General features: G+C 51.7%; 2 protein-coding genes across 3 annotated transcripts in view; one reads left to right on the top strand and one right to left on the bottom strand.

The window, feature by feature from the left end:
• Positions 1–12,854, top strand: part of Ldlr (low density lipoprotein receptor) — a 27,420-nt gene extending 14,566 nt beyond the window's left edge. The window contains exons 5-17 of the mRNA XM_050125486.1: positions 1,120–1,242; positions 1,739–1,858; positions 2,811–2,936; positions 3,245–3,416; positions 3,507–3,731; positions 5,436–5,554; positions 5,890–6,029; positions 7,035–7,176; positions 7,293–7,445; positions 8,382–8,555; positions 8,894–8,962; positions 9,699–9,856; positions 10,899–12,854. Coding sequence (XP_049981443.1) covers positions 1,120–1,242; positions 1,739–1,858; positions 2,811–2,936; positions 3,245–3,416; positions 3,507–3,731; positions 5,436–5,554; positions 5,890–6,029; positions 7,035–7,176; positions 7,293–7,445; positions 8,382–8,555; positions 8,894–8,962; positions 9,699–9,856; positions 10,899–10,934 — 1,757 coding nt within the window. The 3' untranslated portion in view covers positions 10,935–12,854. The remainder of the gene's footprint in view (positions 1–1,119; positions 1,243–1,738; positions 1,859–2,810; positions 2,937–3,244; positions 3,417–3,506; positions 3,732–5,435; positions 5,555–5,889; positions 6,030–7,034; positions 7,177–7,292; positions 7,446–8,381; positions 8,556–8,893; positions 8,963–9,698; positions 9,857–10,898) is intronic.
• A 6,091-nt stretch (positions 12,855–18,945) lies between these two features.
• Spc24 (SPC24 component of NDC80 kinetochore complex) lies at positions 18,946–25,445 on the bottom strand. 2 transcript variants are annotated; one of them, XM_050125588.1, is made up of 4 exons: positions 24,450–25,445; positions 21,077–21,221; positions 20,592–20,696; positions 18,946–19,188 (listed from the first exon to the last, which is right to left on the bottom strand). In XM_050125588.1, the coding sequence occupies exons 1-4, from the start codon at positions 24,607–24,609 to the stop codon at positions 19,116–19,118; spliced, it is 483 nt and encodes a 160-aa protein (XP_049981545.1). In that variant the 5' UTR covers positions 24,610–25,445; the 3' UTR covers positions 18,946–19,115. The 2 variants fall into 2 exon arrangements, with proteins under 2 accessions (XP_049981545.1, XP_049981544.1); XM_050125587.1 differs by having other exon boundaries at positions 20,515–20,696; positions 24,450–25,441.
• Between the last annotated feature and the right edge of the window lie 6 nt (positions 25,446–25,451).

Here is a 25,451-nt window from a genome sequence, read left to right as displayed (position 1 = left end):
CTCCGTAGCTTTTGGTTCCTGTCCTGAAACTCACTCTGTAGACCAGGCTGGCCTCAAACTCACAGAGATCTGTCTCTGCTTCCTGAGTGCTGGGATTAAGGGCGTGCACCACCACTGCCTGAAACCCAGAGCTTCATGCTAGTGGCATACACAAGCCATCCAATCCCATGAAAAGATGAGGCCTTGCTCACATGTTGAGTTGAGAACAGCTCTCACTTAGAAAATTCACTGTTAGTTTTTTTGCTGTTTGCTCTTTCAAGTTGAACTCAGGACTTCTAATCACTGGACTAGGAGTTACTTGTTACTTTTTAACTGCGTTGCCAGACAGAGCTGGGTGTGGTGTGCACGTCTGGACCCAGACAATGGAAAGCCTGAGGCAGGAAGCACACAAATTTGAGGCCAGCCTGAACCAAGTAGACCTCTGGCTAAGAAACCCGATTCAACCAAAAATTCATATCTTTGCAGCTGTCACTGTAATCTCTCTCTAGAATTTTTTGTTTTGTTTGTTTTTTTCTTTTTTGTTTTTTTGTTTTTTCAAGACAGGGTTTCTCTCTGTAGCTCTAGCTGTCCTGGAACTCATTTTGTAGATCAGGCTGGCCACAAACTCACAGAGGTCCACCTTCCTCTCCCTTCTGAGTGCTGTTTAAAGGCCTGTGCCCCACTGCCCTGCTCTCTAAGACTTTTTTGACCCCCCGGCTCTCCAAAAGTTTTTTGATCCTGCAAAGTTGAAACAAGCTCTGTTTCTGTTAAACAGTAACTGTCTGCTGAGCTCCCAGCAACCAGCCAGACAGAGCCTGGCTTTCACCTCCAGCCCTGTGGGGAAAACACCCCATTAAGACACTCCTCACAGCAGGCATGCTGGAACACCCTGTAATCCCAGTGTTTGGAAGGCTGAGGCAGGAGGACCTCTTTAAGTTCCAGTGTCCTGAAGTATAAGAGGAAGTTTCAGGCCAATAGGGGACTACACAGTTAGACTCCTGGCAGGGGCTCTACCACTGGGCCACACCCCAACCCCTTACTGGGGATTCTAGGCAGGGGCTCTACCACTGAGCCACACCTCTAACCCCTCACTGGTGGTACCGTCAACCACTCCTGACTGTTCTCTTTGCCTCTAATTAGTGACACAGTGTGACGGACCCAACAAGTTCAAGTGCCGCAGTGGCGAATGTATCTCCTTGGACAAGGTGTGCGACTCCGCCCGGGACTGCCGGGACTGGTCAGATGAGCCCATCAAGGAGTGCAGTGAGTGCTGGGAAGCTGGGCAAGTGCGGTGTTTTGGGGGAACTGGACGTGGCACTAACATGTAGTGACTATGGGGCCGTGAGCCTCCCCACCCCCACAGGTTCAGAAGGCCTAGTGTGTATCACTAAGACCCAACAGAGCTCAGGGCAAGACGGCCTTAGGGGAGGGGTGCTGGGAGTTGAGGACCTGAGTTCAAATCCCTAGCACTTGTATAATATAAAAAAATCGTTCTTGAGTTTGGAGAGATGTAGTTAAGAGCACTTATAGCTCTTATAGAAGATTCAGGTTTGGTCCCAGCACCCAAGTCAGGTGGCTCACAGTCGCCTATAACTCTAGTCCCCTGGCCCTGGTGTCTGCATTCATGTTCTCACACCCACGTGCAGATACACATGCACACCTCAACGTTTTTTTGCAAAGACAAAGCAATGGCTTAGTGTTTCCCGTGGAGAGTAAGGGGCTCTAGAATTACCTATCTGTGTCTCCTCACCCTGTGCAGGGACCAACGAGTGCTTGGACAACAATGGTGGCTGCTCCCACGTCTGCAAGGACCTCAAGATTGGCTACGAGTGCCTGTGTCCCAACGGCTTCCAGCTGGTGGACCAGCACAAATGTGAAGGTAGGTCTGCGGCCCGTCTGGGCCGTGTCTTTGTCCAGGCCGTGGCTTTGTCCGGGCCGTGGCTCTGACCACCTCTGCCTTTGCCCGCTGAGCACTGTGCCTCAGTTTCCTCAGGCGCTCAGTGGGCAGGAGTGCAGTCCCCACCTCTTAGGGCTATCGGGAGCCGTCCAGGGGCCAACACTGAATGGGGCCTGACTGTTAGGAAGCGTGGATCATTGGCAGTCCTGCCTTTTGGGGTCTTCAGCAAGAATCAAGGTTCACTCGGGAGGCAGAGGCAGGCAGATCTCTGTGAGTTCGAGGTCAGCCTGGTCCACAGAGAAGTTCCAGGACAGCCAGGGATACACAGAGAAATCTTGTCTCAAAAACAAAGAAAAAAGCATCAAGGTTCAGGCAAGAGCTGGGGCTCAGCTGACTTGCCTCATAAGCAGCAAGCTCCAAGTTCCACCCCAGCACATCGTAAGCCCAGCAGGTGGCCCACACAGACAACCAACACTCAGGATGGTAGTGGGATCAGAAGTTCAAGGTCCTCTTCTAGTAGTAAGTTCAAAGCCAGCCTGGGCTATGGGAGAAGTCTCAGAAAACAACAAAAGAGGCCCTGTGTGGCACAAAATAATTTTAATCCCAGCACTTGAGCGACAGAGGGAGGCAGATCTCTTAATTGAAGGGTAGGTTGGTCTATATAGCGAGTTCTGGGCCAGCCAGGGCTACATAAAGAGACCAATAATAAATAAACAGAAATGGAAGAAAATAAAGAAGTGAAGGACAGCTGGCTGGATAAGTCCCACATCATCTAGCACTGGAGTGGATGGCAGGGTCACGGGTCTGCTAGGGGTGAGAAATCATCGGGTACTGGAGGACATAACGTTTTGATTTTAGCTCTCCTGTCCCCACTTGTAGCCTTGTAGGAAGGGTTCCTCTTCCCCAGAGCAAACCTTTTTGTTACTACACACAGATATTGACGAGTGCCAGGAGCCAGACACCTGCAGCCAGCTCTGCGTCAACCTTGAAGGCAGCTACAAGTGTGAATGCCGGGCCGGTTTCCACATGGACCCTCACACCAGCGCCTGCAAGGCCGTGGGTGAGCACAGACGGGAAGCCGAGGGGTGGGCAGCTCCTCTCTGGGGTGCTGTCTGGGTATGGGAGCTCTCCGGGATTCGTGCTGATAGGGGGGCAGTACAGCGAGGACATGGGGCCTTTCTAGGGGTCACCGGCTGAGGCTGTAGGACTCTCCCTGTCCCTCTTGCATCTGGGAGAGCCTCTGTAGCGTCTCCAGTTATTCTTACTAAAGAAATGGATCCCATGGTCTCGGGTTCAGTAGTTAGAGTGCTTGCCTGGCTTGCGCGGAGCCCTGATTCGACTCCGTAACCACTCTGCATGACTTTCCAGGCTCCGTAGCGTATCTCCTCTTCACTAACCGCCATGAGGTCCGGAAGATGACCATTGACCGCAGCGAGTACACCAGCCTGATCCCCAACCTCAAGAACGTGGTGGCCCTGGACACTGAAGTGGCCAACAATAGAATCTATTGGTCTGACCTGTCCCAAGGAAAGATCTACAGGTGAGCCGCAGTCCCGTCACCCTGTCGCCACCCCATCCCCTGGTGACGCCCAGGCTCCAGGCTCTAATGCGGTCCTTTTTTCTACCTCAGCGCCCTGATGGACCGAGCGCCTAACTTGTCCTATGACACCATCATCAGTGGGGACCTGCAGGCCCCGGATGGGCTGGCTGTAGACTGGATCCATGGCAACATCTACTGGACAGATTCGGTTCCAGGCAGCGTGTCTGTGGCCGACACCAGGGGTGGAAGGAGGAGAACGCTGTTCCAAGAGAAAGGGTCTAGACCCAGAGACATTGTGGTGGACCCCGTGCACGGGTGAGTGTCTCAGAGTGGAGGCTACAGAGGACATAGGGGCAAATCAAGGTGGGGGATCCACAGCTGGGTTATGTGATGTATGTAGCTGGGTGAGATGGTGTTGCGCTAGAGGGAGACAGTGAAGTGGAGGCTGGGGGTTGTCGGTGCAAGATCAGGGAGGTGGCATCAGGAGGTAGTGGCTCAAACCTGAAATCCCTTCACTGAGGAGGTTGAGACAGGAGGATTGCTGTGAGTTATGGAATAGCTTAGGTTGCAAAGTGAGATCCTGTCTCAGAATAATCAAAATAGCGGCTTAGAAGCTGACTCAGCAAGGGCCTGGAGTGGTGGCTCACTGGTTAAGGGCACTTGCTGCTCTTGCAGAGGAACCAAGTTTAATTCCCTGTTTCTGTACCAGGGAGCTCACAACCACCTGTAACTGGAGGTCCGGAGGCTCTGATGCCTCTGGCCTCCTTTAGTCTCGGCACACAGGTACATAGACACAGAAACATAAACGGTGGTGGTGCACGCCTTTAATCCCAGCACAGGTGGATGCCTTTGAGTGTGAAGCCAGCCTGGTCTACAAAGTTCCAGGACAGCCAGGACTGTTACACAGAGAACCCAAATCCTGGCTCAGTGGGTAAAGACATTTGCTTCCAAGCCTGAGTTTAATCTCAGGAATAGTCAACCCCTTCCCCCCACATGTTGCGTTATACACACACTTGTCCATGCAGTGGATAAATAAATGTTAATAAAATAAAATAAAGGTGCTGGGGATGTGGTTCATTTGGTAGAGTGCTTGCCTAACACGCATAAAGTCCTGGCTTCTGCCTCGTGGTCGAACACCTGTGACAGAGACAGGCATGTCAGAAATTCAAGGCATCCCAGCTCTGTCATGGTCTGAAACACGCAGTGACCTAGGCTGGGGGTGTGGAGTACCTTCCAAGTGTGCAGGAGGCTCTCGCTTCATCCCCAGAACAAGGAACAAGCAGACAGCCTGGGCTTCGTGGTGCATGTGTTTTAATGCTAACGCCTTAATTTTGTGCCCAGACCTCCCAGGCTAGCATAGGCTTGTCACCTTGTTGGCCCCATGGGCAGCATTTCTTAGATGGTATTCTACCCTCTACGTACATCACACACATGCATACAACACTATGCAGAATCCCCTGTTAGTGTCCTGGACATTCAGGGAATCAGACAGGTCTATAAGAATTTGTTGCTTACTGGTCTCTGTCAGGGCCCAACAGACTGAGCAGCTGCTGGGCATTCCGTGTTGGGAGGCTCCCCACCCCCACCCCTGTAAGTGCTGTCCCTGTCAGGCCACATCCGTGTCCGTGCAGGAGTGATCTCAGATCTGTGCTTCAGGCGTAGTTTGCACTCTGAATGCTGCAGCACCTCCTCTGCAGCGTCTGCGGTCACTGGTACGCACCACCACACCCCGGCTTAACTCCACACCTGCCGAGCGGGGCTGACCATCCTAGGTGGCAGCTCTTGGCTGGGAGGACCCTGCAGAAGCTGTAGCTGGTGTTGGCGGCAGGGTGGAGGGCTGGAGGGGAAATGTCTGTCAAGGGCCAGCCTTGTAAGCGTGGGACCTGAGTCCATCCTCACTGCCCATGTACAAAGAGCCCAGTGTGGTTCCAAACTGAGAGCGAGCTGTTTAAGCTGACCCTTGTCACCGGTAGTGGGAGCCGGCTGTCAGAGTGTCCTCATCTCTGTCTGTTTTCCCAGCTTCATGTACTGGACAGATTGGGGGACGCCTGCCAAGATCAAGAAAGGGGGCCTGAATGGTGTTGACATCTACTCACTGGTGACTGAGGACATCCAGTGGCCGAATGGCATCACACTAGGTATATCTAGGGGGTGGTCTTGCTTGCTGGGGCTGGGCACCGTAAAGTACATCCTTGACATTATGTCATTGACATTACCCACTTCCTATGCAGCTGGAAGGGTTACTGGGTGGTACAAAGACCACAATGTGGCCTTCAGGGTCATATGTGATAGAGTACTTCTCCCAAAGATGTCCCTTCTACCCCAAGTTAGTGCCCTGAAATTTTTCTGGCATGGTCTGGAACTTTCTGAAACATTCTAGAATCTTCTAGAACATTCTGGAATATTCAGGCAAAGTGGATGATCTTGTTACCTCTGACCTCTCCATATCTCCTTGTCTGTTCATGCATTTTAGATATTCCCAGTGGCCGCCTCTATTGGGTCGATTCCAAACTTCACTCTATCTCCAGCATCGATGTCAATGGGGGCAATCGGAAGACCATTTTGGAGGATGAGAAGCAGCTTGCCCACCCCTTCTCCTTGGCCATCTATGAGGTGACCCTGGGAATGTGAGGGGATTTGGTCCAGCCCTAGGTTTTTCCCATCCATTTGAGCCAACACTGATTAGATATTGGCTCTTATCTAGAGCTCTAGAGAGGTGGTAGAGTTGCAGGTTTTTCCTGGAATTGTTTTTTGTTACTGTTTTTGGGTTTTTCTGTTGTTTTTTGTTTTTGTGGTGCTAGGATTGGAACCAGAGTTCATGAAGAGACAGGAAAATGCCAGAAGCTCACTGGCCAGCCAGTGTAGCTAGCTCAGTGAGCTCCAGGTTCAGTGAAAGACTCTGTCTCAAAAAATTAAGGGTAGAGTAACTGAGAAAGACACCTGACATCCACCTGTGACCTCCATACACACATACAGCCCGAATATGTGTGCAGAGCACATGCCAAACATGAGCACATGCATGCAACACACACACACATGCACTCAGAATGGTTAGGAATGGACAATTTTATACACCTTCACATATTTATTTTCTAATAATTTTTTTTTATTTTATTGGGTTTCTTGTTTTGTTTTGTTTTGTTTTTGGTTTTTCGAGACAGGGTTTCTCTGTAACTTTGGAGCCTGACCTGGAACTAGCTCTTGTAGGCCAGGCGGGTCTCAAACTCACAGAGATCTGCCTGCCTCTGCCTCCTGAGTGCTGGGATTAAAGGCGTGCACCACCACTGCCCAGCTAATAATTTATTTTAACTTTATTTTCTGTGCTTTGGTGTGAAGGTGTCAGATTCCAGGGAACTGGATTACAGACAGTTGTGAGCTGCCATGTGGGTGCTGGGAATTGAACCTGGGTCCTCTGGAAGAGCATCCAGTGCTAGTGCGCCTAACCTCTGAGTCATCTCTCCAGCTGTCTAGCCCCATCACTACATTATAAAGTAGAAACTTTCCACCATACCCAGTATTGCTTGTGCGTAGAGAACCCCAGAAGTTTGGGGAGGTCATGGCGATGCGTGCTGCTCCGGTGGCTGATGGGCTTTCTCGTCCTCTGCACGTCACCCGTAGGACAAAGTGTTTTGGACGGATGTCATGAATGAAGCCATTTTCAGTGCTAATCGCCTCACGGGTTCAGATGTGAATTTGGTGGCTGAAAACCTCTTGTCGCCAGAGGACATTGTCCTGTTCCACAACATCACACAGCCTAGAGGTGAGCCCCTTCCCTGAAATGCATTTCCCTGCCACTGTCTGAGTATTCCCGAGACTTCGGCTCTGGTGCATTTGATGCCATCAGCTCGTCTCTCTGAACGTCCTCTTCTCCCGCAGGAGTGAACTGGTGTGAGAGAACGGCCCTCCCCAACGGTGGCTGTGAATACCTGTGCCTGCCGGCCCCGCAGATCAACCCCCACTCCCCCAAGTTCACCTGTGCCTGTCCTGATGGCATGCTTCTGGCCGACGACATGAGGAGCTGCCTGCCAGGTAGGGGCACAGTCCCTGGAGCTGTACCCACATGAGCCTGCCAAGGCTGACTGGACACCAGCGTTGTCTGGGGACTCCTGGATGCACTAAATACACTTAGACTGGGCGCCCCTTTTTGGCCCCGTTGTATCTTAGCTCCTGTGGAAGTCATCTGACTTAGGCCAGGGTATCAAGTGGGAAACAGGACCCCTGTCTCTGACATCATCTGAGAAAGGCTCAGTTTGGGTTTGTTTCCGTCTGTCTTCTGTTGCTAAAACAGACTGCTCGAAACTGGATAATTTAAAAAGCATAGAAGTTCATGGTTCTGGATTCTGGAAGTCTTAGAGGGCACTTCTTTCTGCATGCTAACAGGGGAAGAGATCAAGTGTTCTCATTTTATCTGTTCATAATAAAGGACAACTGTTCTGATTGGAGGGCAGGTTTCAGGACAGCCAGGCTACACAAGGAAAACCCTTTCTCAAAAAATTAAAAAAAAAATTGGTTCAGTTTTCTTTCTTTTTTTTTTTTTTGGATTTTTTGAGACAGAGTTTCTCTGTGTAGTCCTGGTTTTTCTGGAACTCACTCTGTAGACCAGGCTGGCCTCGAACTCACAGAGATCCACCTGCCTCTGCCTCCCGAGTGCTGGAATTAAAGATGTGAGCCATCCCTGCTCATCAGTGGTTGAGTTCCTAACGTGCATTTTGGAGGTCACTGTCCCATCTCAGGGACCAAAGTGTCCTCGACACTTCCAAATCCTATTGTAAGAACAGGATAGGTCCTCTGGAGGCTGAGGCACGAGAATCACAAGTCTGAGGTTACTCTGGAGCAGTGCCGCCAGCTGCTCATTACCGCCTTTGTTTTTGTTTCCTCACGGCCCTGGACCTGGCCTGCCCTCCATGCAAAGTGTGAGTGGCACCTCAGCTCATGGCACTCACGTCCTGTGTTTTGTCCCATCAGAAGTCACACCTGTCCTGACCACCCAGGGGACATCCACCATCAGGTCTGTGGTCACTGGAGCAACCACGAGGTCTCCACAGCACAAGGAGGATCAGTCGGCTTCCAGCACTTCCAGGGAGCCCATGGACATCCCTGGCCTCATCACGGCTGAGTCGGTGACAATGTCCCACCAAGGTAAAGGCCAGGCCCACCCTATATTTGATTAGTACACTGATTTGGTTAGTGGGATTGGGGAGTGTGCCACCATGCATGTGTGGTCAGAGCACAGCTTGTGAGAGTCTGTTCTCTCCTTCCACCTTGGGGGTCTTGGGATCCTCTGTGGACACTGGAGGACAGCTCTGCCTGAGATCAAGTCCACATGACTTATGCAAACCTTGATAGCATCTCCAGGTTTCCCTGAACAGGACGATAGGAAGACTGTGTCAGACAGTCTCCTCGGGTGGCTCCTGTCGTCTAGCGTGTGTCTTCTTCTGACCTCAGCCTCCTCACTCCATTTTTTTTTCTTACCCCAGTCCAGGGTGGCAGAGGGAGCGAGGAGCAGCCACAGGGAGTGAGTGTCTTGTCCATCATCCTCCCCATTGGTAAGTGCTGGCTGGGCTGCTGATGTGGTGGGGCCCCTGAGACTTCATGCTTACCCTCCTGGGCCACTCCACCTCTCTGACCCCAAATGGAATGTCCCTGCGTGAGGGACGATGCCCCTGCCCGCCTCTACCCCCTGCCCCCTTCTAGCTCCCTTCCTTACAGATAAGACTGAGTACCCCTGGTACAGCTTTAATCTCACAGGCAGAACTCGTGAGTTTGTTTGAGGCCAGCCTGGTCTACAGAGTTCTAGACTGGCAAAAAGAAAGATGGCCAGATGTGGTGGCACACACCTTCAATCCCAGCATTCGGGAGGCAGAGGCAGGCAGATCTCTATCGATAGTTACTGGCCAGCCTGGTCTACATAGTGAGATTCAGGACAGGCTCCAAAGCTACACAGAGAAACCCTGTCTCGGAAAACAAAACAAAACAAACAGAAAAACACAACCAAACGAACAAAGCAAAGTTGTCAGGATCTCAGAAGATAGAACAATGTCAAGCTGTGGAGCCCAGGCTGGTTCAGAAGTTGGCATCCTCCTGCCTCATCCCTCTGAAGTGCTAGGCTTACAGGTCCTGATGCTCCCACCCTGCAGGGTTTTTTCTTTGTCTGATAAGGAAGTATAAGTTTACATTCAGAACCCATCGTGGTCATGTAAAGGAGCCAGAATGGGAATGCCATGGTCTCACTGGCGCAAGGCCTCCTGGGGCCCGCCCTGACCAGGCCCTCTTTCCCCACAGCACTGGTCATCCTCCTTGTCTTTGGGGCCATCCTGCTGTGGAGGAACTGGCGGCTAAGGAGCATCAACAGCATAAACTTTGACAACCCAGTGTACCAGAAGACCACAGAGGACGAACTCCACATTTGCCGAAGCCAGGACGGCTACACTTACCCCTCAGTGAGTGTGCCCTTTTGTGGGAGAGAGGGCAACTAAGAAGCTGAAGGACGGAAGTTAGGTGGAAAAAAGGAAGCCAGGGGTATGTGACAGCTCAGCAGTAGAGCCCCTGCCTAGAATCCCCCAGTGAGGGGCTGGGGTGTGGCTCAGTGGTAGAACCCCTGCCTAGATTCTGTCAGTGGGGAATTAGGCAGGAGTCACTGGCAGAGCCCCTCCTAACATGCTTGAGTCCATGTTTCATCCTCGGTGACTGCAGGAGGAGGTTTCAGGCTCCTCTGGGTAGAAATTGGGTAATATGAGAGGAAGCAGTCCGTTGCAGAGGCCTGAGATAGGACTGGGCATAATGCATTTAAGATGCATGTGGGGGCTGGAGAGATGGCTCAGAGGTTAAGAGCATTGCCTGCTCTTCCAAAGGTCCTGAGTTCAATTCCCAGCAACCACATGGTGGCTCACAACCATCTGTAGTGGGGTCTGGTGCCCTCTTCTGGCCTGCAGGCATACAGACAGAACATTGTATACATAATAAATAAATAAATATTAAAAAAAAAAAAAAAGACGCATGTGGAAGACTGGACAAAAGTGGCTCTGTTGCTAAGAACACTGACTGTTCTTCCCAAGGAGCTGGGTTCTGTTCTCACACACACAATGGTCTGTAACTCCAGTTCCAGAGAATCTGACACCTTCTGGCCTCCGCAGGCATGAGGCACACGTGTGAGGCACAGATTTTCATGCAGACAAAACACCCATACACACACACACAAAAAAAATTTGAAAAAAGAAAGTGGATGATCTGAGAGCCTGGAGGTGAGGAAAGAGGGCATTGTGAGCCTTGGGGAGGACTCCTGCCCTGTGAGCCCTAGGGAGGACTCCTGCACTGTGAGCATCAGGAGGGTTCTCCACAAGAGGCTTTACCCAGCACCCTCTGGTGGCTGTGCAGGGGACCGAGGCATTAGATGCCTGCTGTGTAGAGTGGGATCTGCTGAGCTCTGGCCCTGTGCACTGCCCATTAGACTGACTGTTTCCTGTGTTTGTGGTTTGCTGACAGAGACAGATGGTCAGCCTGGAGGATGATGTGGCGTGAACAGCTGCTAGAACCATCTCTTTCCGGGATCCATTACCACTCTCAGGCAGGAAGGACACTTTTTCTCCACACCTCCCTGTCCAGGACTGGTCCTGTCACCTCGGTGGCCTCTGTGTTGCTCAAAGCAAGATAAGAGTAAAACTGGGCTGTGGGCCAAGCTCAGCAGCCTGCCTGCCCCAGGCCCTGTTTTATATATTTATTATCTAGGGGCAGAAACGGCTGCTGGCCGTGCTCAGGACAGGAATTCTGGCTGGGATTTTTCCACCCATCTTTCTTTCCTTGGAAGGCAAAGAGGCGACCCCAGAAGCTTCTTCATCCCCTGCTTTCCACTCACAGGAAGGAGGAAGGGACCCAGGTGGAGAGGCCCTTTGTTCTGAACATTCCCCGAGCGGCAGGTGCTTGTGACAGGGTCCCAGGTACCCCGGCCAATCCCTAAACTCAGGACTCTCTGCATTTACCTCCACTCTGCATGCCTTAGCCGCCCTCCAGGACGCCTCGGCTCTGCCGCCCCATCAGGCCTTCCAAGCTGGTGTGGGCCCTGCAGAAGCCAGGAAGTGACTTGTGGCACTCAGGCACTGATCTTGGGGCCAGCAGCACCAGTGACTGATTCCTGCCCGTGCCTCCGCTGAGACCTCATCCGTTCCTGGAGGAACAAGCCTGCGCCGCCATGCCCTCTTCATGTCTATGAAGTGCCTGAGACTTCCAGTTGCCTTGCTCAGGAGCTGAGGCTGTGTGTGCTGTCCGGGCCTCCTGCTGCTCTGGCGTGGCTGTCAGGACCTCAGTCCCGCACGCAGCCCCACGCAGCCTGGTTGTTCGCATGGGACCTGCGCTTCATTTCCTCACTTTCCCAGTTCAGGGTTGGGCACCCGTGTGCTCCCCACCTGCACCCTGAGGTTGCACTGTTTGGTGGTGTGCTGTGCCGGAGCTCTGGGCCAGCAGCGGCCCCATGTCACTGGCCACAGAAGGCGATGCCCAGGGAGGAAGGAAGACATCAGACTGATCAGGATCCAAGTATCCGCAAGATCTGCTCTCTTCAGTGCTGGGATGGAAAGCCAGAGCCTCTTTGGCTTCTATTTTATTTTATTTTCTACTGTATATCTTACACTTTAGCCCCCTTCCTGATAGCTTCTGATTCTGTGTCAGCACCTGGAGCAGTCTGGCTGTTCAGCTCCTCTCAGGCCAACAGAGACTTCCCTGCTCAGCTGGGCTTTGGTGTACACCTGTCAACCCAGCAGGAGAGCCTGAGGCAAGTGGGGTGCCAGGAACTGGCGGTCAGCCTGGGCTACACAGTAGAACACTGCCTCAGCAAGGAAAAAGGGAAGGAAGAAAGGCAAGAAACCTGCAGGATTTTTCATCCCGTAATCAGCCAGGCGTGGTGGGGCACACCTTTAATCCCAGCACTAAAGAAGAGGAGGCAGGCTCATCTCTGAGTTCCAGGCCAGCTAGGGATACACAGTGAGACTATATCTGAAAACCAAAAGAAATCCCATAATCAGGTCATTTGGGGGAATTTAGAAGAAGACTAAGAAATCACCACAAACTTGCCACACTGGAAACTCAGGATGACCGTGGCCGTCCTTGGATTCCTGCACACACCCAGCTGAAGGGCCCCACTGTCGGGACAGGAGGCGCGCACTGTAAGGAGCTCTGAGCCAGCGCACCTGGCTGTCTTCATTCTGTGTGTTTGTTCGAGGTTATCACACTATCTATTAAATCTATTTATTTTTACACACCCTGATTGCTGCACTTGTTGGTGACGTTTCTCCAGGTTGACTGGCTGAAACCGGGATGCTGTGTACGAAGACTGTTTGAATGGACTGTTGCCTTGAGGCATGGGAACGGATTTGAACCCGTTGTTTAGGGTTTACATGGACTGAAAGTGTCTTACTATGATGGATTAAATTCCTCTTGAAAACCTTGTTATCGTTCTGTGTGTACATGTGTTCTGTGTATACATGTGTGAGGTGTGTACATGTGTGAGATGTGGCATGAAGAAGCACGGGACTGGAGGTCAGAGGGCAGCTCCACACCTGCCCAGGTTCTGGGCCTTGAACTCAGGTCCTCCAGCTTGTGTGATGAACACGTTTAGTTTTATTTATGTATGTGTCTATAAGCATATATGCCCGTGTTTATACGGGTGCACACCTCCGTGTGGAGGTCAGAAGCCAGCTTCGGGTGTCCTGTCCTTTGAGGCAAGCTCTCTCCCTAAACCTGGGCTCCATCGGCTTTGTCCGATGCCAGGACGCCCCAGTCTGTCTCTGCCCCTCTCAGAGCTGTGGTTGCAAGCATGCAGAGAACCCCATCTTGTTAAGTGGGTGCTGGCGGCTGCTCTCTGGTCTCTGTTTGTACCCTGAGTGTCCCTAGCTGCTGAGCCATAGTCTGGCCTTGATTTCCTAAATGAGTCATTCAGCTAAACACTTTTGTGTTTGTTGAGTTGGTTTTATTTGGTAGTTTTGTTTGTTTTTTGAGCCAGGGTCTCACTGTGTACCTCAGGCTGACCTTGAAGTCAGAAACCCCCCATCTGCCTCTGCCTTCCAAGTGTTGGGTTAGAGGTGTGTCTGCAGCTGTCTGTATTTCTTAGGATAGAGACTATATCTTTCCAAACGTCTTTGTTTGGGTATTTTCTTTTTTTTTCTTTTTTTAAAATTTATGTACGTTGGTGTTTTGCCTGCATGCATGTCTGTGAAGGGGGTTCAATCCCCTGGAACTGGAGCTACAGACAGTTGTGAGCTGCCATGTGGGTGCTGGGACTTGAACCCGGGTCTTCTGGAAGAGCCCCCGTTTTTGGTATTTTCATCACACACACACACACACACACACACACACACACACACACACACAGAGTATCTGATCATGTGACTCCTGTCACCCCACTCCAGCTGCCCTCCTCTTCCCGCCCAGCCCCCCTTCTGCTTTCACACTTTTTCTCTTTTTTGTGACCCAGTGAATTTGTGGGGTTTGCTTACATAGTACGGGTGGGGGGCTGTTCACAGGGGCTGTGGGCCCCCAGAGTCTGGGGTTAATGGTGAGTGTCACCACACGGCTAAAACTAAACATTTTAAATAATGATTTCAAGAGCAAATGGGGGCCATTATGCTAACTGAAAGCCTGTCCAAGACTGAGAGCCCCGGGAGGGGTCCAGGGGCTGAGGAGGAAGGGAGGGGACGGGAGCAGTCATGGGGCTGGTGGGGCGCCATGGGGGCTCGGGGATTACGGAGGAAGCTGGTGCAGGAATGAGCTGCCGTAAGGAAACAAATGCCCTTAGGAACTCTTGCTAGGGTGGATGGGGGAGTAAAAGAGCTCTACCCATCTCCCACGCGGGATCCCACATGGGGACAGAGTCTGGGAAATGAAGCAGCAACGAGGTAAGTGGCCTGGGTTCAGATCCTGGTTCTGCTGTAGTTTTCTGTTGTGTACCGTAGAGCCTGGGCCTCCCCCAGTGTGGCGGGGAGCTCTGCACTGGCCTGTCATCTCCTCTCCACCCACAGGGTGGCGCATCCGCTCTTCCTCTGCCGTTCGTTTTGGGAAAAAGCCAAACCACTTTTGCAAACTGAGCCATGGCCTGGGAAGGGGACCTGACCGCACAGGCATCAAGTGATGCTCACTGGTGTGGCAGACAGGATAATGGCGCTTTGAGGCCTGGGATTAACAAACTGTAGAGCAGGAGCCGTCGTGGAAGGGGATGGGTTCACTGCCCCTCCTCACCCCATCTCCAGTATCCCAGATGGGCTGACCTCCGAACTCACCTGCCTCTGCCTCCTAGGTGCTGGAATTTCTGATTCTTAGCTCCTGCTTCTTTCTGTTCAAGGTCCTGCAAGGCCAGGTGTGATCACCCACACCTGCCCTCCTTCCACTGGGAGGTGGAGGCAGAAATATCAGGAGTTCAGGGTCATCCTCTGCCCCACATGGTAAGTTTGAGGTGGACATGGGGTCTGTGGCTCACTCTCAAAAGCAAACTCCTTACTTTACCAGCGCTGAAGGGCTGGTGTTTAACGCAGCGGTAGAGTGCCTGCCTAACAAGGGTAATGAGAGGTTCTTGGGGACAGGATTCCCTTATCTGGTTTCCTGTCTTCTCTGCCTGCAGTTCTCTTTGTTCAGAATGGGGATCAATGAAAGACCTGAATGTGTCCAGCAGTCGTCTGACCCAGGGTGGGCAGGTGGTGGTCTTGCCTGCCACATCTCTGGGGACTCAGTTCTGTCCAGGACAAGAGGGATGCCAGTCATAAGCCAGTCCTGACACACCAACGGCTGTTCGCTGTTGATCACCACCCCAGGCTGGCTTTCCTTCCAGCTCATGGTATCTCAGACCACAGCTGTCTGTGGTGAGCCAGCTTGGAGCCCAAGACTGAGTGAGCCCAGGCCTGCAGGAGGGGGAGGGGGGCTGCCCTACTTTGCAGCCAGCTTTCCCCTAACTCCAGTTCTCCGTCTCAGAAAACTGGTTCCCAGGCCACATCAGCCCCCACTTAGCCCGCCTGGGGAAAGTTTCCTAAGACTTCTGCATCTTGTCTGACACTCCTGACAACTGCTTCCTGCCCTAGAGGAGAAACTCCCTCCCTCTTCTCCTGACCCTCCCTTTGGCTTGGCTGCCTTGGGGAAGGTGTGGGAAAAACTTGGGGCTTAATTAATCAGTTCCTTACTCGGCACAAACCACGGGGAATCTGGAAAATCTTGGCCCCGTACTCTGGCCTGCAGGCCGGGCTTGATCAAGGAGCCTTCTGCGGTGGTTTGGTCTCTGCCCCTTGAATTTGTTTGCATTCTCCCAGCCCAGATGCCTGCCTGCATGCACATCTGTTATCCTGTCTTCATCTCTACCCTCCCCCTTGATCCCTGCGCTCAATGGACACTCCCTCCTGGGGCCCCTAGAGCCCTACCTCCCCCAGCATTTTATCCCCTCATTCCTGTCCCACCGCTGGGCCACCACCACCAGGTGTGAAACCCGAGACCAATCCAGGCCGGGGGTGGGGTGGGGTGGGGGGTGGGGGGGTGGCAGGGTTTAGGTTCACTTCCCAGATAACTGCCCCAGGAATACTTGTTAGCTCCAGTCACATAACAGGATTGTAAGAAAGGGCCACTGCTGCAGAACCAGCAGACAGGACATTCAAACGTGGGACCCGGCTGGGTCACCGCTCAGTGGTCTACAGTGCATGTCTAGCATCTGAAGCCCTCAAAGCAATGGCTCAGCGGGTAAGGGCACTTGCTGCGCAAGCCTGGTGATCTGAGGTTGGTCCCTGGAACCCTTCCCTTTACCTCCACAGGTACTCATACGGGATTAGGAGGTCCTGAGGCCAAGGTGAGAGTAGACTAGCCCCAACAAGTCAGGTGGCAGGTGGAGCTGAGTCACCGGTAGGCTTTAGTCCCCAAGTATATTCATGTCCACAATCCACATCTGGTCCTCTGTCCTTCACACCAGCACAGCTCTTGAGTCCTGAGCAGATAGATCCTTCAAATTTGGCTGCCCTGGGTTCAAATCTAGCCTCATGCATAGTCTCATGCCAATGCACCCTTCCTGCTTAATGGGCCTGCCTAGTGGCAACACCTCTGAATACAACTGACCCCAGACCTATGGTGAGGGTAGAAAGACTAGAGAAAGGGGCTGGCCACTCATGCTGGATGCCTCTCCATTGTCCTGACAAACCACTTCATCCTGGTGACAGATCAAAGGAAGACACTATGTACCCTAGGGAGCACCTAGCTTTAGGGCCCATTGGCTGGGAGCCAAGGGAAATGGCTCAGTCTCTGGAGCTGTGCCTCAGTTTCCCTCATCTGTAAATTGGTCTCTAGATGGCACAGGGCAAACCCTGTTCCACCAGAGACTTGATTCCATTTGTTGGTAACTTCAATGTTGCTCCTCCCTCTGGCTGGCTTTAAGAATGAGTTGCTGGCCCCTGGGGTAGCTGGCTCCCTTGGAAGGAACAAGCCAGGCTGTGGGTGGGTGTTTGGCCCCAGGATGTCCTCGGCAGGAAGCCAGCGATGGCCAGTGACTCAGAGCCCAAGCATGCAGAGCCACACTCCCTGTCCCCTGGAGTAGCCTCTGGTGTGCTCCAGTGAAGGCAGTGACATGGGTGTGGGTCTTCCCGTACCAGGTCAGGGGCTATGGCAGCAAAGCAGCAGCTCCCACAGGGCCAGGGTCAAGCCTCATCTGTGGTTCTTGCTGCCCTGTTCTGTCTTTTCTTCTTCCTCCTAAGATTTACGTATTTTATGAGTGTTTTGCCCGTAGGTATGTCTGCATTGTGTACCCAGTGTCTAAGGAAGTCAGAAGGCATACAGTCCCCTGGAGTTACAGTTGTGAATTGCTCTGTGGGTGCAGGAATTAAATCCAGGTCCCTTGGAAGAGCAGCCAGTGCCCTTAACTGTTGAGGTGGAGGCAAATATGGGCCCCAGGGGTTTGAACTCAGTCCATCAGATTTAGTGGCAAGCACCTTTACCCATGAACCATCTCCTTAGCCCCCTAACTTTGCTATTCGGCAGCCCTGGACCCCATGACCCCTCTCTTCCTTAGATGCCAGGATCTGCAGGTCAGCATGTACCCCCAGAGGGAAGGAAGCCTGGGCTGGGTGAGTTCTCCATCCTCACCCTGCCTCACACTGGCATGGATCGTCTCCAGCAGTGACTCAGCCAGCAGTGTGCGGCTAATGTTGTTAGTCCTGGAGATGCTGTGTGTAACCTTCCCCAGGGACACTGAGCCATGAACACTTTCTGTTGTCGGGGTGCTACTGGAATCCAGTGAGCGGAGGTCAGGGATGCTGAAGGTCCTGAAGTATCCCCAAACCCTAAAACATTACCCAGATGTCACTAGGTAAGCCCCGGGGAGCAGGGGCGGCCTGGCTCTGTATGTGGTTCAGGACTTGAGCACAAGCCTAGTTTTCCAGTGAGGGCTTGGACCTCATAAAAATGTGGGGGTGGGGGATGGGCTGAGATGCTGTAGAGCGCTGAAGCATGAGGACCCGAGGTGACACCATAAAATTCAGGTAAAATGGCTGGTGTGACAGCTGTGTGGAAACTCAGTGCTGGGGACGGATGGCAAATCCTTGAGTTCAAACCCTGCCCCAGAGGGCAAGGCAGGAGGGTCAGCTATTAAGAGCATGGGCTACTCTTTTTTTTTTTTTTTTTTAAAAAAAAGACTTATTATGTATACAGTGTTCTGGATGTGCATACTGCACCCCAGAAGAGGGCACCAGGTCTCATTACGGATGGTTGTGAGCCACCATGTGGTTGCTGGGAATTGAACTCAGGACCTCTGGAAGAACAGTTAGTGCTCTTAACCTCTGAGCCATCTCTCCAGCCCCACATGGGCTACTTTTGCAGACAATCCAGGTTCGATTCCCAGCACTCTCATGGCAGCTCACGGCCACTTCTAACTCCAGGTTCAGGGAAGCCGATGCTTTCTTCTGACCTCCACTGGAACATACGGCTAATACACACACATGCAGACAAAACATTCACTCAGCAAAATAATTATTTTTTAAAAATGTAATTTTAAAAAAGTTCCAGGCCAGCCTGGGCTCCATGAAACATTGTCTCAAAACAAGAGATAAATACATGCAGTTATTTGTAGCATGAATCGAATTGGTCTTAATAATAAAAATCCAGAGTCAGGTATTAGGATACAAAAGCAGGAAGATCAGAGAAGCAGCGCCTCCAGCCACCAGAGAGACCTTTTACCTGTACTGAATTCTTAGACCAAAGTGGGCAAGATCCGTTTTCATGAATCCTCAGAAAGGCTGTCTTGAGCTACTACCCCCACCTTATATTCCTCTCCCTGCCCAGCCACATCCCTTCCTGTCTCACCTCCCTAGTGTTGGGATTAAAGGTGTGTGACTCCCAAGTACTGGGATTAAAGGTGTGAGTCACCACTGCCTAGCAGTTTCTCTTTGAGACTGGAGCAATTTAGTGTAGCCCAGGGTGGCCTTGAACTCAAAAAGATCCTTCTGCCTCTGCACCCTGAGTGCTGGGATTAAAGGTGTGCGCCACCACTGCCTGGTCTCTATGGCTAACTAGTTCCACACTCTGATCTTCAGGCAAATTTTATTTGCAAAAGCACAAATAAAATATCACCACAGACATTTGCACATAGACTTTTAATTTTGAATGATGCCCCATGGGTCCCCTCAGTCTCGATTCTATCAAGGCGTGAGGTCAGGCTCTGGCTCCCAGGCAGTGTCCACCAGACTCCAGAGGTAGTCACTGATAGACTTCTGTGAGAGCTGAGTGCTGTCCAGGTGGATGGGCAGGGCCACAGTGGGGCCGTGGTGGACTGAGGGTACAATGAAAGGAAAGTATACATGGTCCTCCCAGGTGTGTTCACATTCTGTTGTTTTGAGATGGTTCTCACTATCTTAGTCCAGGCTGACCTTAAATTTGTGGCAATTCCTCCGGCCTCAGTTTCCCAAGTGCTGGGGTTGCAGGCATGTGACACTACCCAGGCTAATTTCCTTTTCTCTGTGGGTATGTGGCTGCAGACATGCCACCGTGCGCCTGCTGTGGCTGCAGACATGCCACCGTGCGCCTGCTGTGGCTGCAGACATGCCACCGTGCGCCTGCTGGTGTCCTCCTATCAGTGGTTCCAGGAATAAATTCAGGTCACCATGCCTGGTGGCATGTGCCCCTACTCACTGATCCATCTTCTTAGCTCCCTAATTTCTTATATTTATTCATTCATCCATTTATTCATTTTGAGACAGGATTTCTCTGTGTAGCTCTGGCTGTTCTAGCCCAGGCTGGTCTCAAACTCACTGAGATCTGCCTGCCTCTGCCTCCCGAGTGCTGGATTAAAGGCGCCTGGTCTTCCCTAATTTCATTTTAATTAAGAATGGTATTTTTTCTGGGTGTGATGGCATATACCTACAATCCCAGCACTCAAGGGGCAGAATCAGAAAGTTCCTCATAGATGTGCAGCCAATTGGGACTAGACAGTAGGTAGGTTCCAGGTTGCCCTACTATTGGATGTGGAGCCCAAATGCTCCGCAAGCACTCTACCGCATCTGTGTCTTCTGTCTAACCCCCTCAGCTTTCTTTTAACTTTTTTTATTTTTGGTTTTTCGAGACAGGGTTTCTATGTGTAACAGCCCTGGCTGTCCTGGAACTCCCTCTAGACCAGGTTGGCCTCAGACTCACAGAGATCCACTTGCCTCTGCCTCCCAAATGCTGGGATTAAAGACATGTATTACCACTGCCTGGCCTTTTTTTTTTTTTTTTTAAACAATTTATTTTATGTGCATTGGTGTTTTGCCTGCATTTCTGTCTGTGTGAGGGTGTTGGATCCTCTGAACTGGAGTTACAGTCGTCAGCTGGGAACTGAACCTGGGTCCTCTAGAAGAACAGCCAGTGATGTTAACCACTGAGTCATCTCCGCAGTCCCAAAAGCTAACTACTACCCCAGTGCACAGATACACTTTGAGACAGGTTACTTCTACATTTGGACGTGGTGAACGATGCCCTATGATCTTCAAGAGCCCCCCTTCATCTCTCTGGAGCACGTCCCCAGAAATGCCCTGGCGTGTCTGGAACTCCAGCACGATCCACCTGCCTGCCCACTGGAGGATGTAGGTTTCCCAGCTGTGCAGTGATTCTCAAAGGATACTGCCCTTGATGGTCCCCGGCTCACACTCGTAATCCCATTCTATTTTACTGATGCAGCGATACAGCTGAGCCACATACACTGCAGAGGGGATGGTGACGGTGGTGTCCTCATCCACTTTTGTCTCCTGTTCCTGAAGATCCGCCTCCATCTCTCTGAGTTCCTGCAGCTCTGTGGCAAGCTGAGTGCAGTCAGTTAAGGCCCAGGCTCAAGGGGGACTAAGGACAGTTCCCTTACCAGACACCAAGTCAGAGCACCTGGCGCTCAAACATTTTCTGCCTATCTTTGTCCTTCAGTATTAGGGGTAAAAGCCAAGACCTGACACATGCTAGGCAGGTGCTCTACCTGAGCCACACCCCAGCCCCTCACTGGGGGATTCTAGGCAGGTGCTCTACCTGAGCCACACCCCAGCCCCTCACTGGGGGACTCTAGGCAGGGGCTCTACCACTGAGCCACACCCCAGCCCCTCACTGGGGGATTCTAGGTGGAAGCTCCAGTACCGAGCTGCATCCTAACCCAATCCAAGTATACTCTGAGGTAGGCTATTTGGTAGAGTTAAGGATATCTGAGTCTGGCCTGCAGACAGGCATCCTCCTTGCTGGCATTCTGGAGCTCGACGTCCAGCTGCTGTAGTTTGGTGCCTTCCTGGCACGTGGATTCCTTCAATTCAAGAAGGCTTTGAGCCACTTCCTCCTCCACAGCCAGGACCTCTGCAATGGGACAGAAGTAGGTGTCCTTGGATGTTCTTTGCCTAGGAAGTCTCCAAAGATATGTGTCACTACCCAGTCAAGAGTTCTGCCACTGCGCCCACATCTGCTGCCCCAGCAGCTTCTGAGCACCTCCCAGAATTTGGGTGTGCTCCTGTTTGCCAGAACACACTCAATACTGAGACTGGCAGTGTGATCCTGTAATCCATTCCTCTGGGGCAGAGGCAGGAGGATGCAGCGTTCTACGCTGGCTTGGATTAAACTCAGAGACTGTGCCAAAAGAAACACAAAAATAAGCCACAGTCGGGTGGGATGGCAACAAACCCGATGAGCTGAGTCCTGGCCCTAGGGCCCACTTGGCAGAGGGACAGAGCTAACTTCCCGAGTTATCCACCAGGGCTGTTGTGTATGGTGTTGAGGGTGGAAGCCAGGACTTTCTATATGCTAGGCAAGCACTTGACTTACCCACTAAACCAGCACTTTTTATCTTTTGTTTGAGGGGTGGTCTCATGTAGCTCAGGCTGGCCTCTATTCTCCCAAATGCTCAGTGTCAGTGTACAGTTCCCTCAATGTCTCCTGTTATAACTGTCCCCGCTTTGGGTGGGTGTCAAGTGGCAGAGTCAAGGGTCTCACTATGTCCAGGCTGGCCACAAACTCCTGCGCTCAAGGAATTCTTCTGTCTTATCCAAGTCGCTCTACAGAAGCAGGTCATAATATATGGCCAATGTAGAGCCACTGAATTACTTCTCTGTAGTGGTGAGGGCTGGATGAGTTTGATATAGGGTTTCTTTGTAAGCCAATACCGGCCAGAAACTCTATGTAACTGAGGTTGGTCTTGAATTCTCAGCAAACCTCCTACTCCAGTCTCTCAAAATCTAAAATCAAATGTCCACGTCATCACTGCCTCATTCAAATAAAAAATACCATGGTTTGTATAGGAAGTCAGAGGTCACCCTGCAGAAGTCAGCTCTCCGCTGTGCAGCTCCTCTGGATCAAACTGAAGTTGTCAGGCTGGGCAGCAAGCATCTTGGTGGCCTGAGACAGCTCACTTCATTCTGTTTGCTCCCAAGGCCCCATGCAGGTTCCGTGTGCTCTGAGCTAGTTGCCTAGCACTGTCTTTTGATACAGGTCTCACATATATGAGCCTGGGTTTGAATTCTTTAAGATCTTAAATCCCCGACTCCCTGTTTGTTTGTGTCTGGTTGCTGGTTTCACAGGTCCGCACCTTGAGCCAGTTTAACGCAGCTCTGAGAATGGAACACAGGGCTTCGTGCGCTCCAGGCAAGTACCCCACCCCCCCAACTAAGCCACAGCCATGGCCCCTCTCCTGTGCTCTGGTTTTCAGAAGCTTACTTTATTCTTAAGTTTTATTACCTTATTGTTTCTTAACTATATGTATATGTGTGCCTGATGCCCGTGGAGGCCACAAGGGTCCAAGAGGTTGTAAACAGCCTGACATGGGTACTGGGAACTGAACACAGGCTGTCTGGAAACAGGGCTCTTAACTGTTGAGTCTGCAGCCCCAACAAGGGCTCATGCTGAATCTCAAGCACTCAAGCACACGTATCTACTGAGCTGGTTTCTCTGGCACGGGCTAAACAATTCATTTATACCACTGCTTATGGTAATTTCTTATGGGCAGGCCTGAAGGCCTCCAGGGCAAACATGGCCTTCCCACCCCTTCTCTGCCCACTCTCTCTTCACCTCTCTTACAGGAGGGTTCTTTATAAACGGGTGAAGTATTTCACTACGTAAGTGTCCTAGACACACTGGGGGTTCCCCTCCTCAGGCATCTGCCATTGGGACTTGTGTGCAGCCCTGCATGGCCCGGAATTTGCTACATAGACCAGAACTATATCTGTTCTGGTTGGTTTTTTTTTTTTTTTTTTTTTTTTTTTTTTTTTTTTTTTTTTTGGTTTTTTCGAGACAGGGTTTCTCTGTGGCTTTGGAGCCTGTCCTGGAACTAGCTCTTGTAGACCAGGCTGGTTTCAAACTCACAGAGATCCGCCTGCCTCTGCCTCCCAAGTGCTGGGATTAAAGGCGTGCGCCACCACCGCCTGGCTCTCTTGGTTTTTTGAGTCAGGGTTTCTCTGTTGCTTTGGAGCCTGTCCTGGAACTAACTCTTGTAGACCAGGCTGGCCTCGTACTCACCGAGATCTGCCTGCTTCTGCTTCCTGAGAGCTGGGATTAAAGGCGTAAGCCACCACCGCCCGGCTCTATTTGTTCTTTACTGCTCTATTAACAACTTAAGTGTGCAGAGAGGTATGATCTCAGCACTGGAGAGCAGACAGGCAGGATTGTTTGAGTTTCAACCAGGCTCAGCTACAGAGTTCTAAACTCGCCAGAGCTATGTTGAAGACTGAGTCTTGGCACGTTTGTTTGACCCATCTGCAGGTGTGGGTGGGAGGTAGGTAGGAAATAGGATGTATGCTTGCCCCTGATTGGACCTGCTGGGAAATGTAATGAATTACAGGTTTTTCTTTTTTGTTTTTCGAGACAAGGTTTGTCTGTAGCTTTTGGTGCCTGTCCTGGAACTAGCTCTTGTAGACCAGCCTGGTCTCGAACTCCCAGAGATCCTCCTGCCTCTGCCTCCCGAGTGCTGGGATTAAAGGCAGGGTGCCACCACTGCCCGGCAGGTTTTGCTTCTTAAACCCTTGCCGTTTTTTCAGGAATCTGGGTATGGACCTGGCGAGAGCCCATCCGCCTGGCCAGTATTTAATTAAAGCTTGCTTCAGATTTGGCTTTAAAAAGAAAAAAGGGGGGGGGGGCTGGAGAAATGGCTCAGTGGTTAAGAGCACTGACTGCTCTTCCAGAGGTCCTGAGTTCAATTCCCAGCAACCACATGGTGGCTCACAGCCATCTATAATGAGACCCGGCGCCCCCTTCTGGCCTGCGGGCACACATGAAAGGAATGCTGTACACATAATAAATAAATCTTTAAAAAAGAAAAAAAGAAAAAAAAAGGACCGAGTCTTGGAAAGTTCTTAAGGGTCAGGCCCTGCCAACTCCTATACTTGTTTCTATACATCACTGTCATGAAACTCGTTTCATAAGGGAAGAACCAGGCTAGGCGTGAGGGCTCTCACTCGGAAGACCCCTGACTTCCAGGCCAGCCTGAGCTACGGAGTTCACGTGGAGTCAGGCATTGCGAGCGCTGACACTCATCTCTAAGTCTCTGGGCGATGACTATTGTCAGATGGGGAAACTGAGGCCCAGGGGCCCCACCCTCACCCCGAAGCCGCTGGTCGGCGTCGTCCTGCGTCTCCAGCAGCCGCTCCACCATCTGCTCGTGGCGCTCGAGCAGCCGCCGCAGCTGCGCCTCGGCGCGGTTGGCCCCCAGCAGGCTCAGCAGCCCGTAGCTCACCTCCTCGATGTCGCGGAAAGCCGCCATGACGGACAGCGCCGAGCCCGAGCCCGCGCAAATTTCTCTCCTGTGGCCCCGCCTCCTTCCCGGAGCGCCTAGATCTCATTGGCTGGGTCCTACGTCCGTCTTCGCGTCGGAATGAGCGGCCATTTTGTGGAGAGCTATGCGCAATTTCTCCTGTCACTCACGTGCGGTGACCAATCATTGTGGGGAGGGCGTATCACGAGGGGCCAGTCCGCGTCCGGCTCAGTACGCATGCGTCAATTCTTCGCCCGGCTCTGTTGCGCGTGCTTAGACCTGAAAGTTGCGGGACCTAGAGCAGTTTGCTTCTGTTGGTTGCAGGCAGACCGTAGAGGCGAAGCGGTGAAACGCTTATTATTTTTGCTTGAATTTTTTTTATATACTTTAGAAATATATTAGCTATACATAAAACCAGGATGGGAGGGCGGGGGAGGTGTTGAGACTTCCTGTGTAGCTCTGGCTGTCCTGAAGCTCGCTCTGTATGTTTGAGACCACCAGGCTGGCCTCAGACTCACTGAGATCCGCCTGCCTCTGCCTCCTGAGTGCTGGGATTAAAGGTGTGTGCCGCCACTACCTGGCAGACTTATATATCTTTATGTGTGTGGGTAAACGTTTTGCCTATGAGTACCACATACTTGCCTGATGCCAGCAGAGGTGAAATATGGGCATCTGATCTCTTGTAACTAAATATGGATGTTTGTGAGTTATGTGGATGCTGAGAATTGAACCCAGTCCTCTACAAGAGCAGCCAATGCTCTTTACCAATGATACTTTTCTCTAGCTCCTGCTTCTGTGTTTTTCAAGCGTTTAAGTAGGGGCCTGTGTGTGCTTTTAATCCCAGCACTCAG

The sequence above is a fragment of the Alexandromys fortis genome, unplaced genomic scaffold, assembly GCF_014885135.2.
Source record: "Alexandromys fortis isolate MF-2015 unplaced genomic scaffold, M_Fortis_MF-2015_v1.1 scaffold_242, whole genome shotgun sequence".
NCBI classification, from domain to species: Eukaryota; Metazoa; Chordata; class Mammalia; order Rodentia; family Cricetidae; genus Alexandromys; species Alexandromys fortis.
This window is presented reverse-complemented; position numbering and strand designations above follow the sequence as displayed.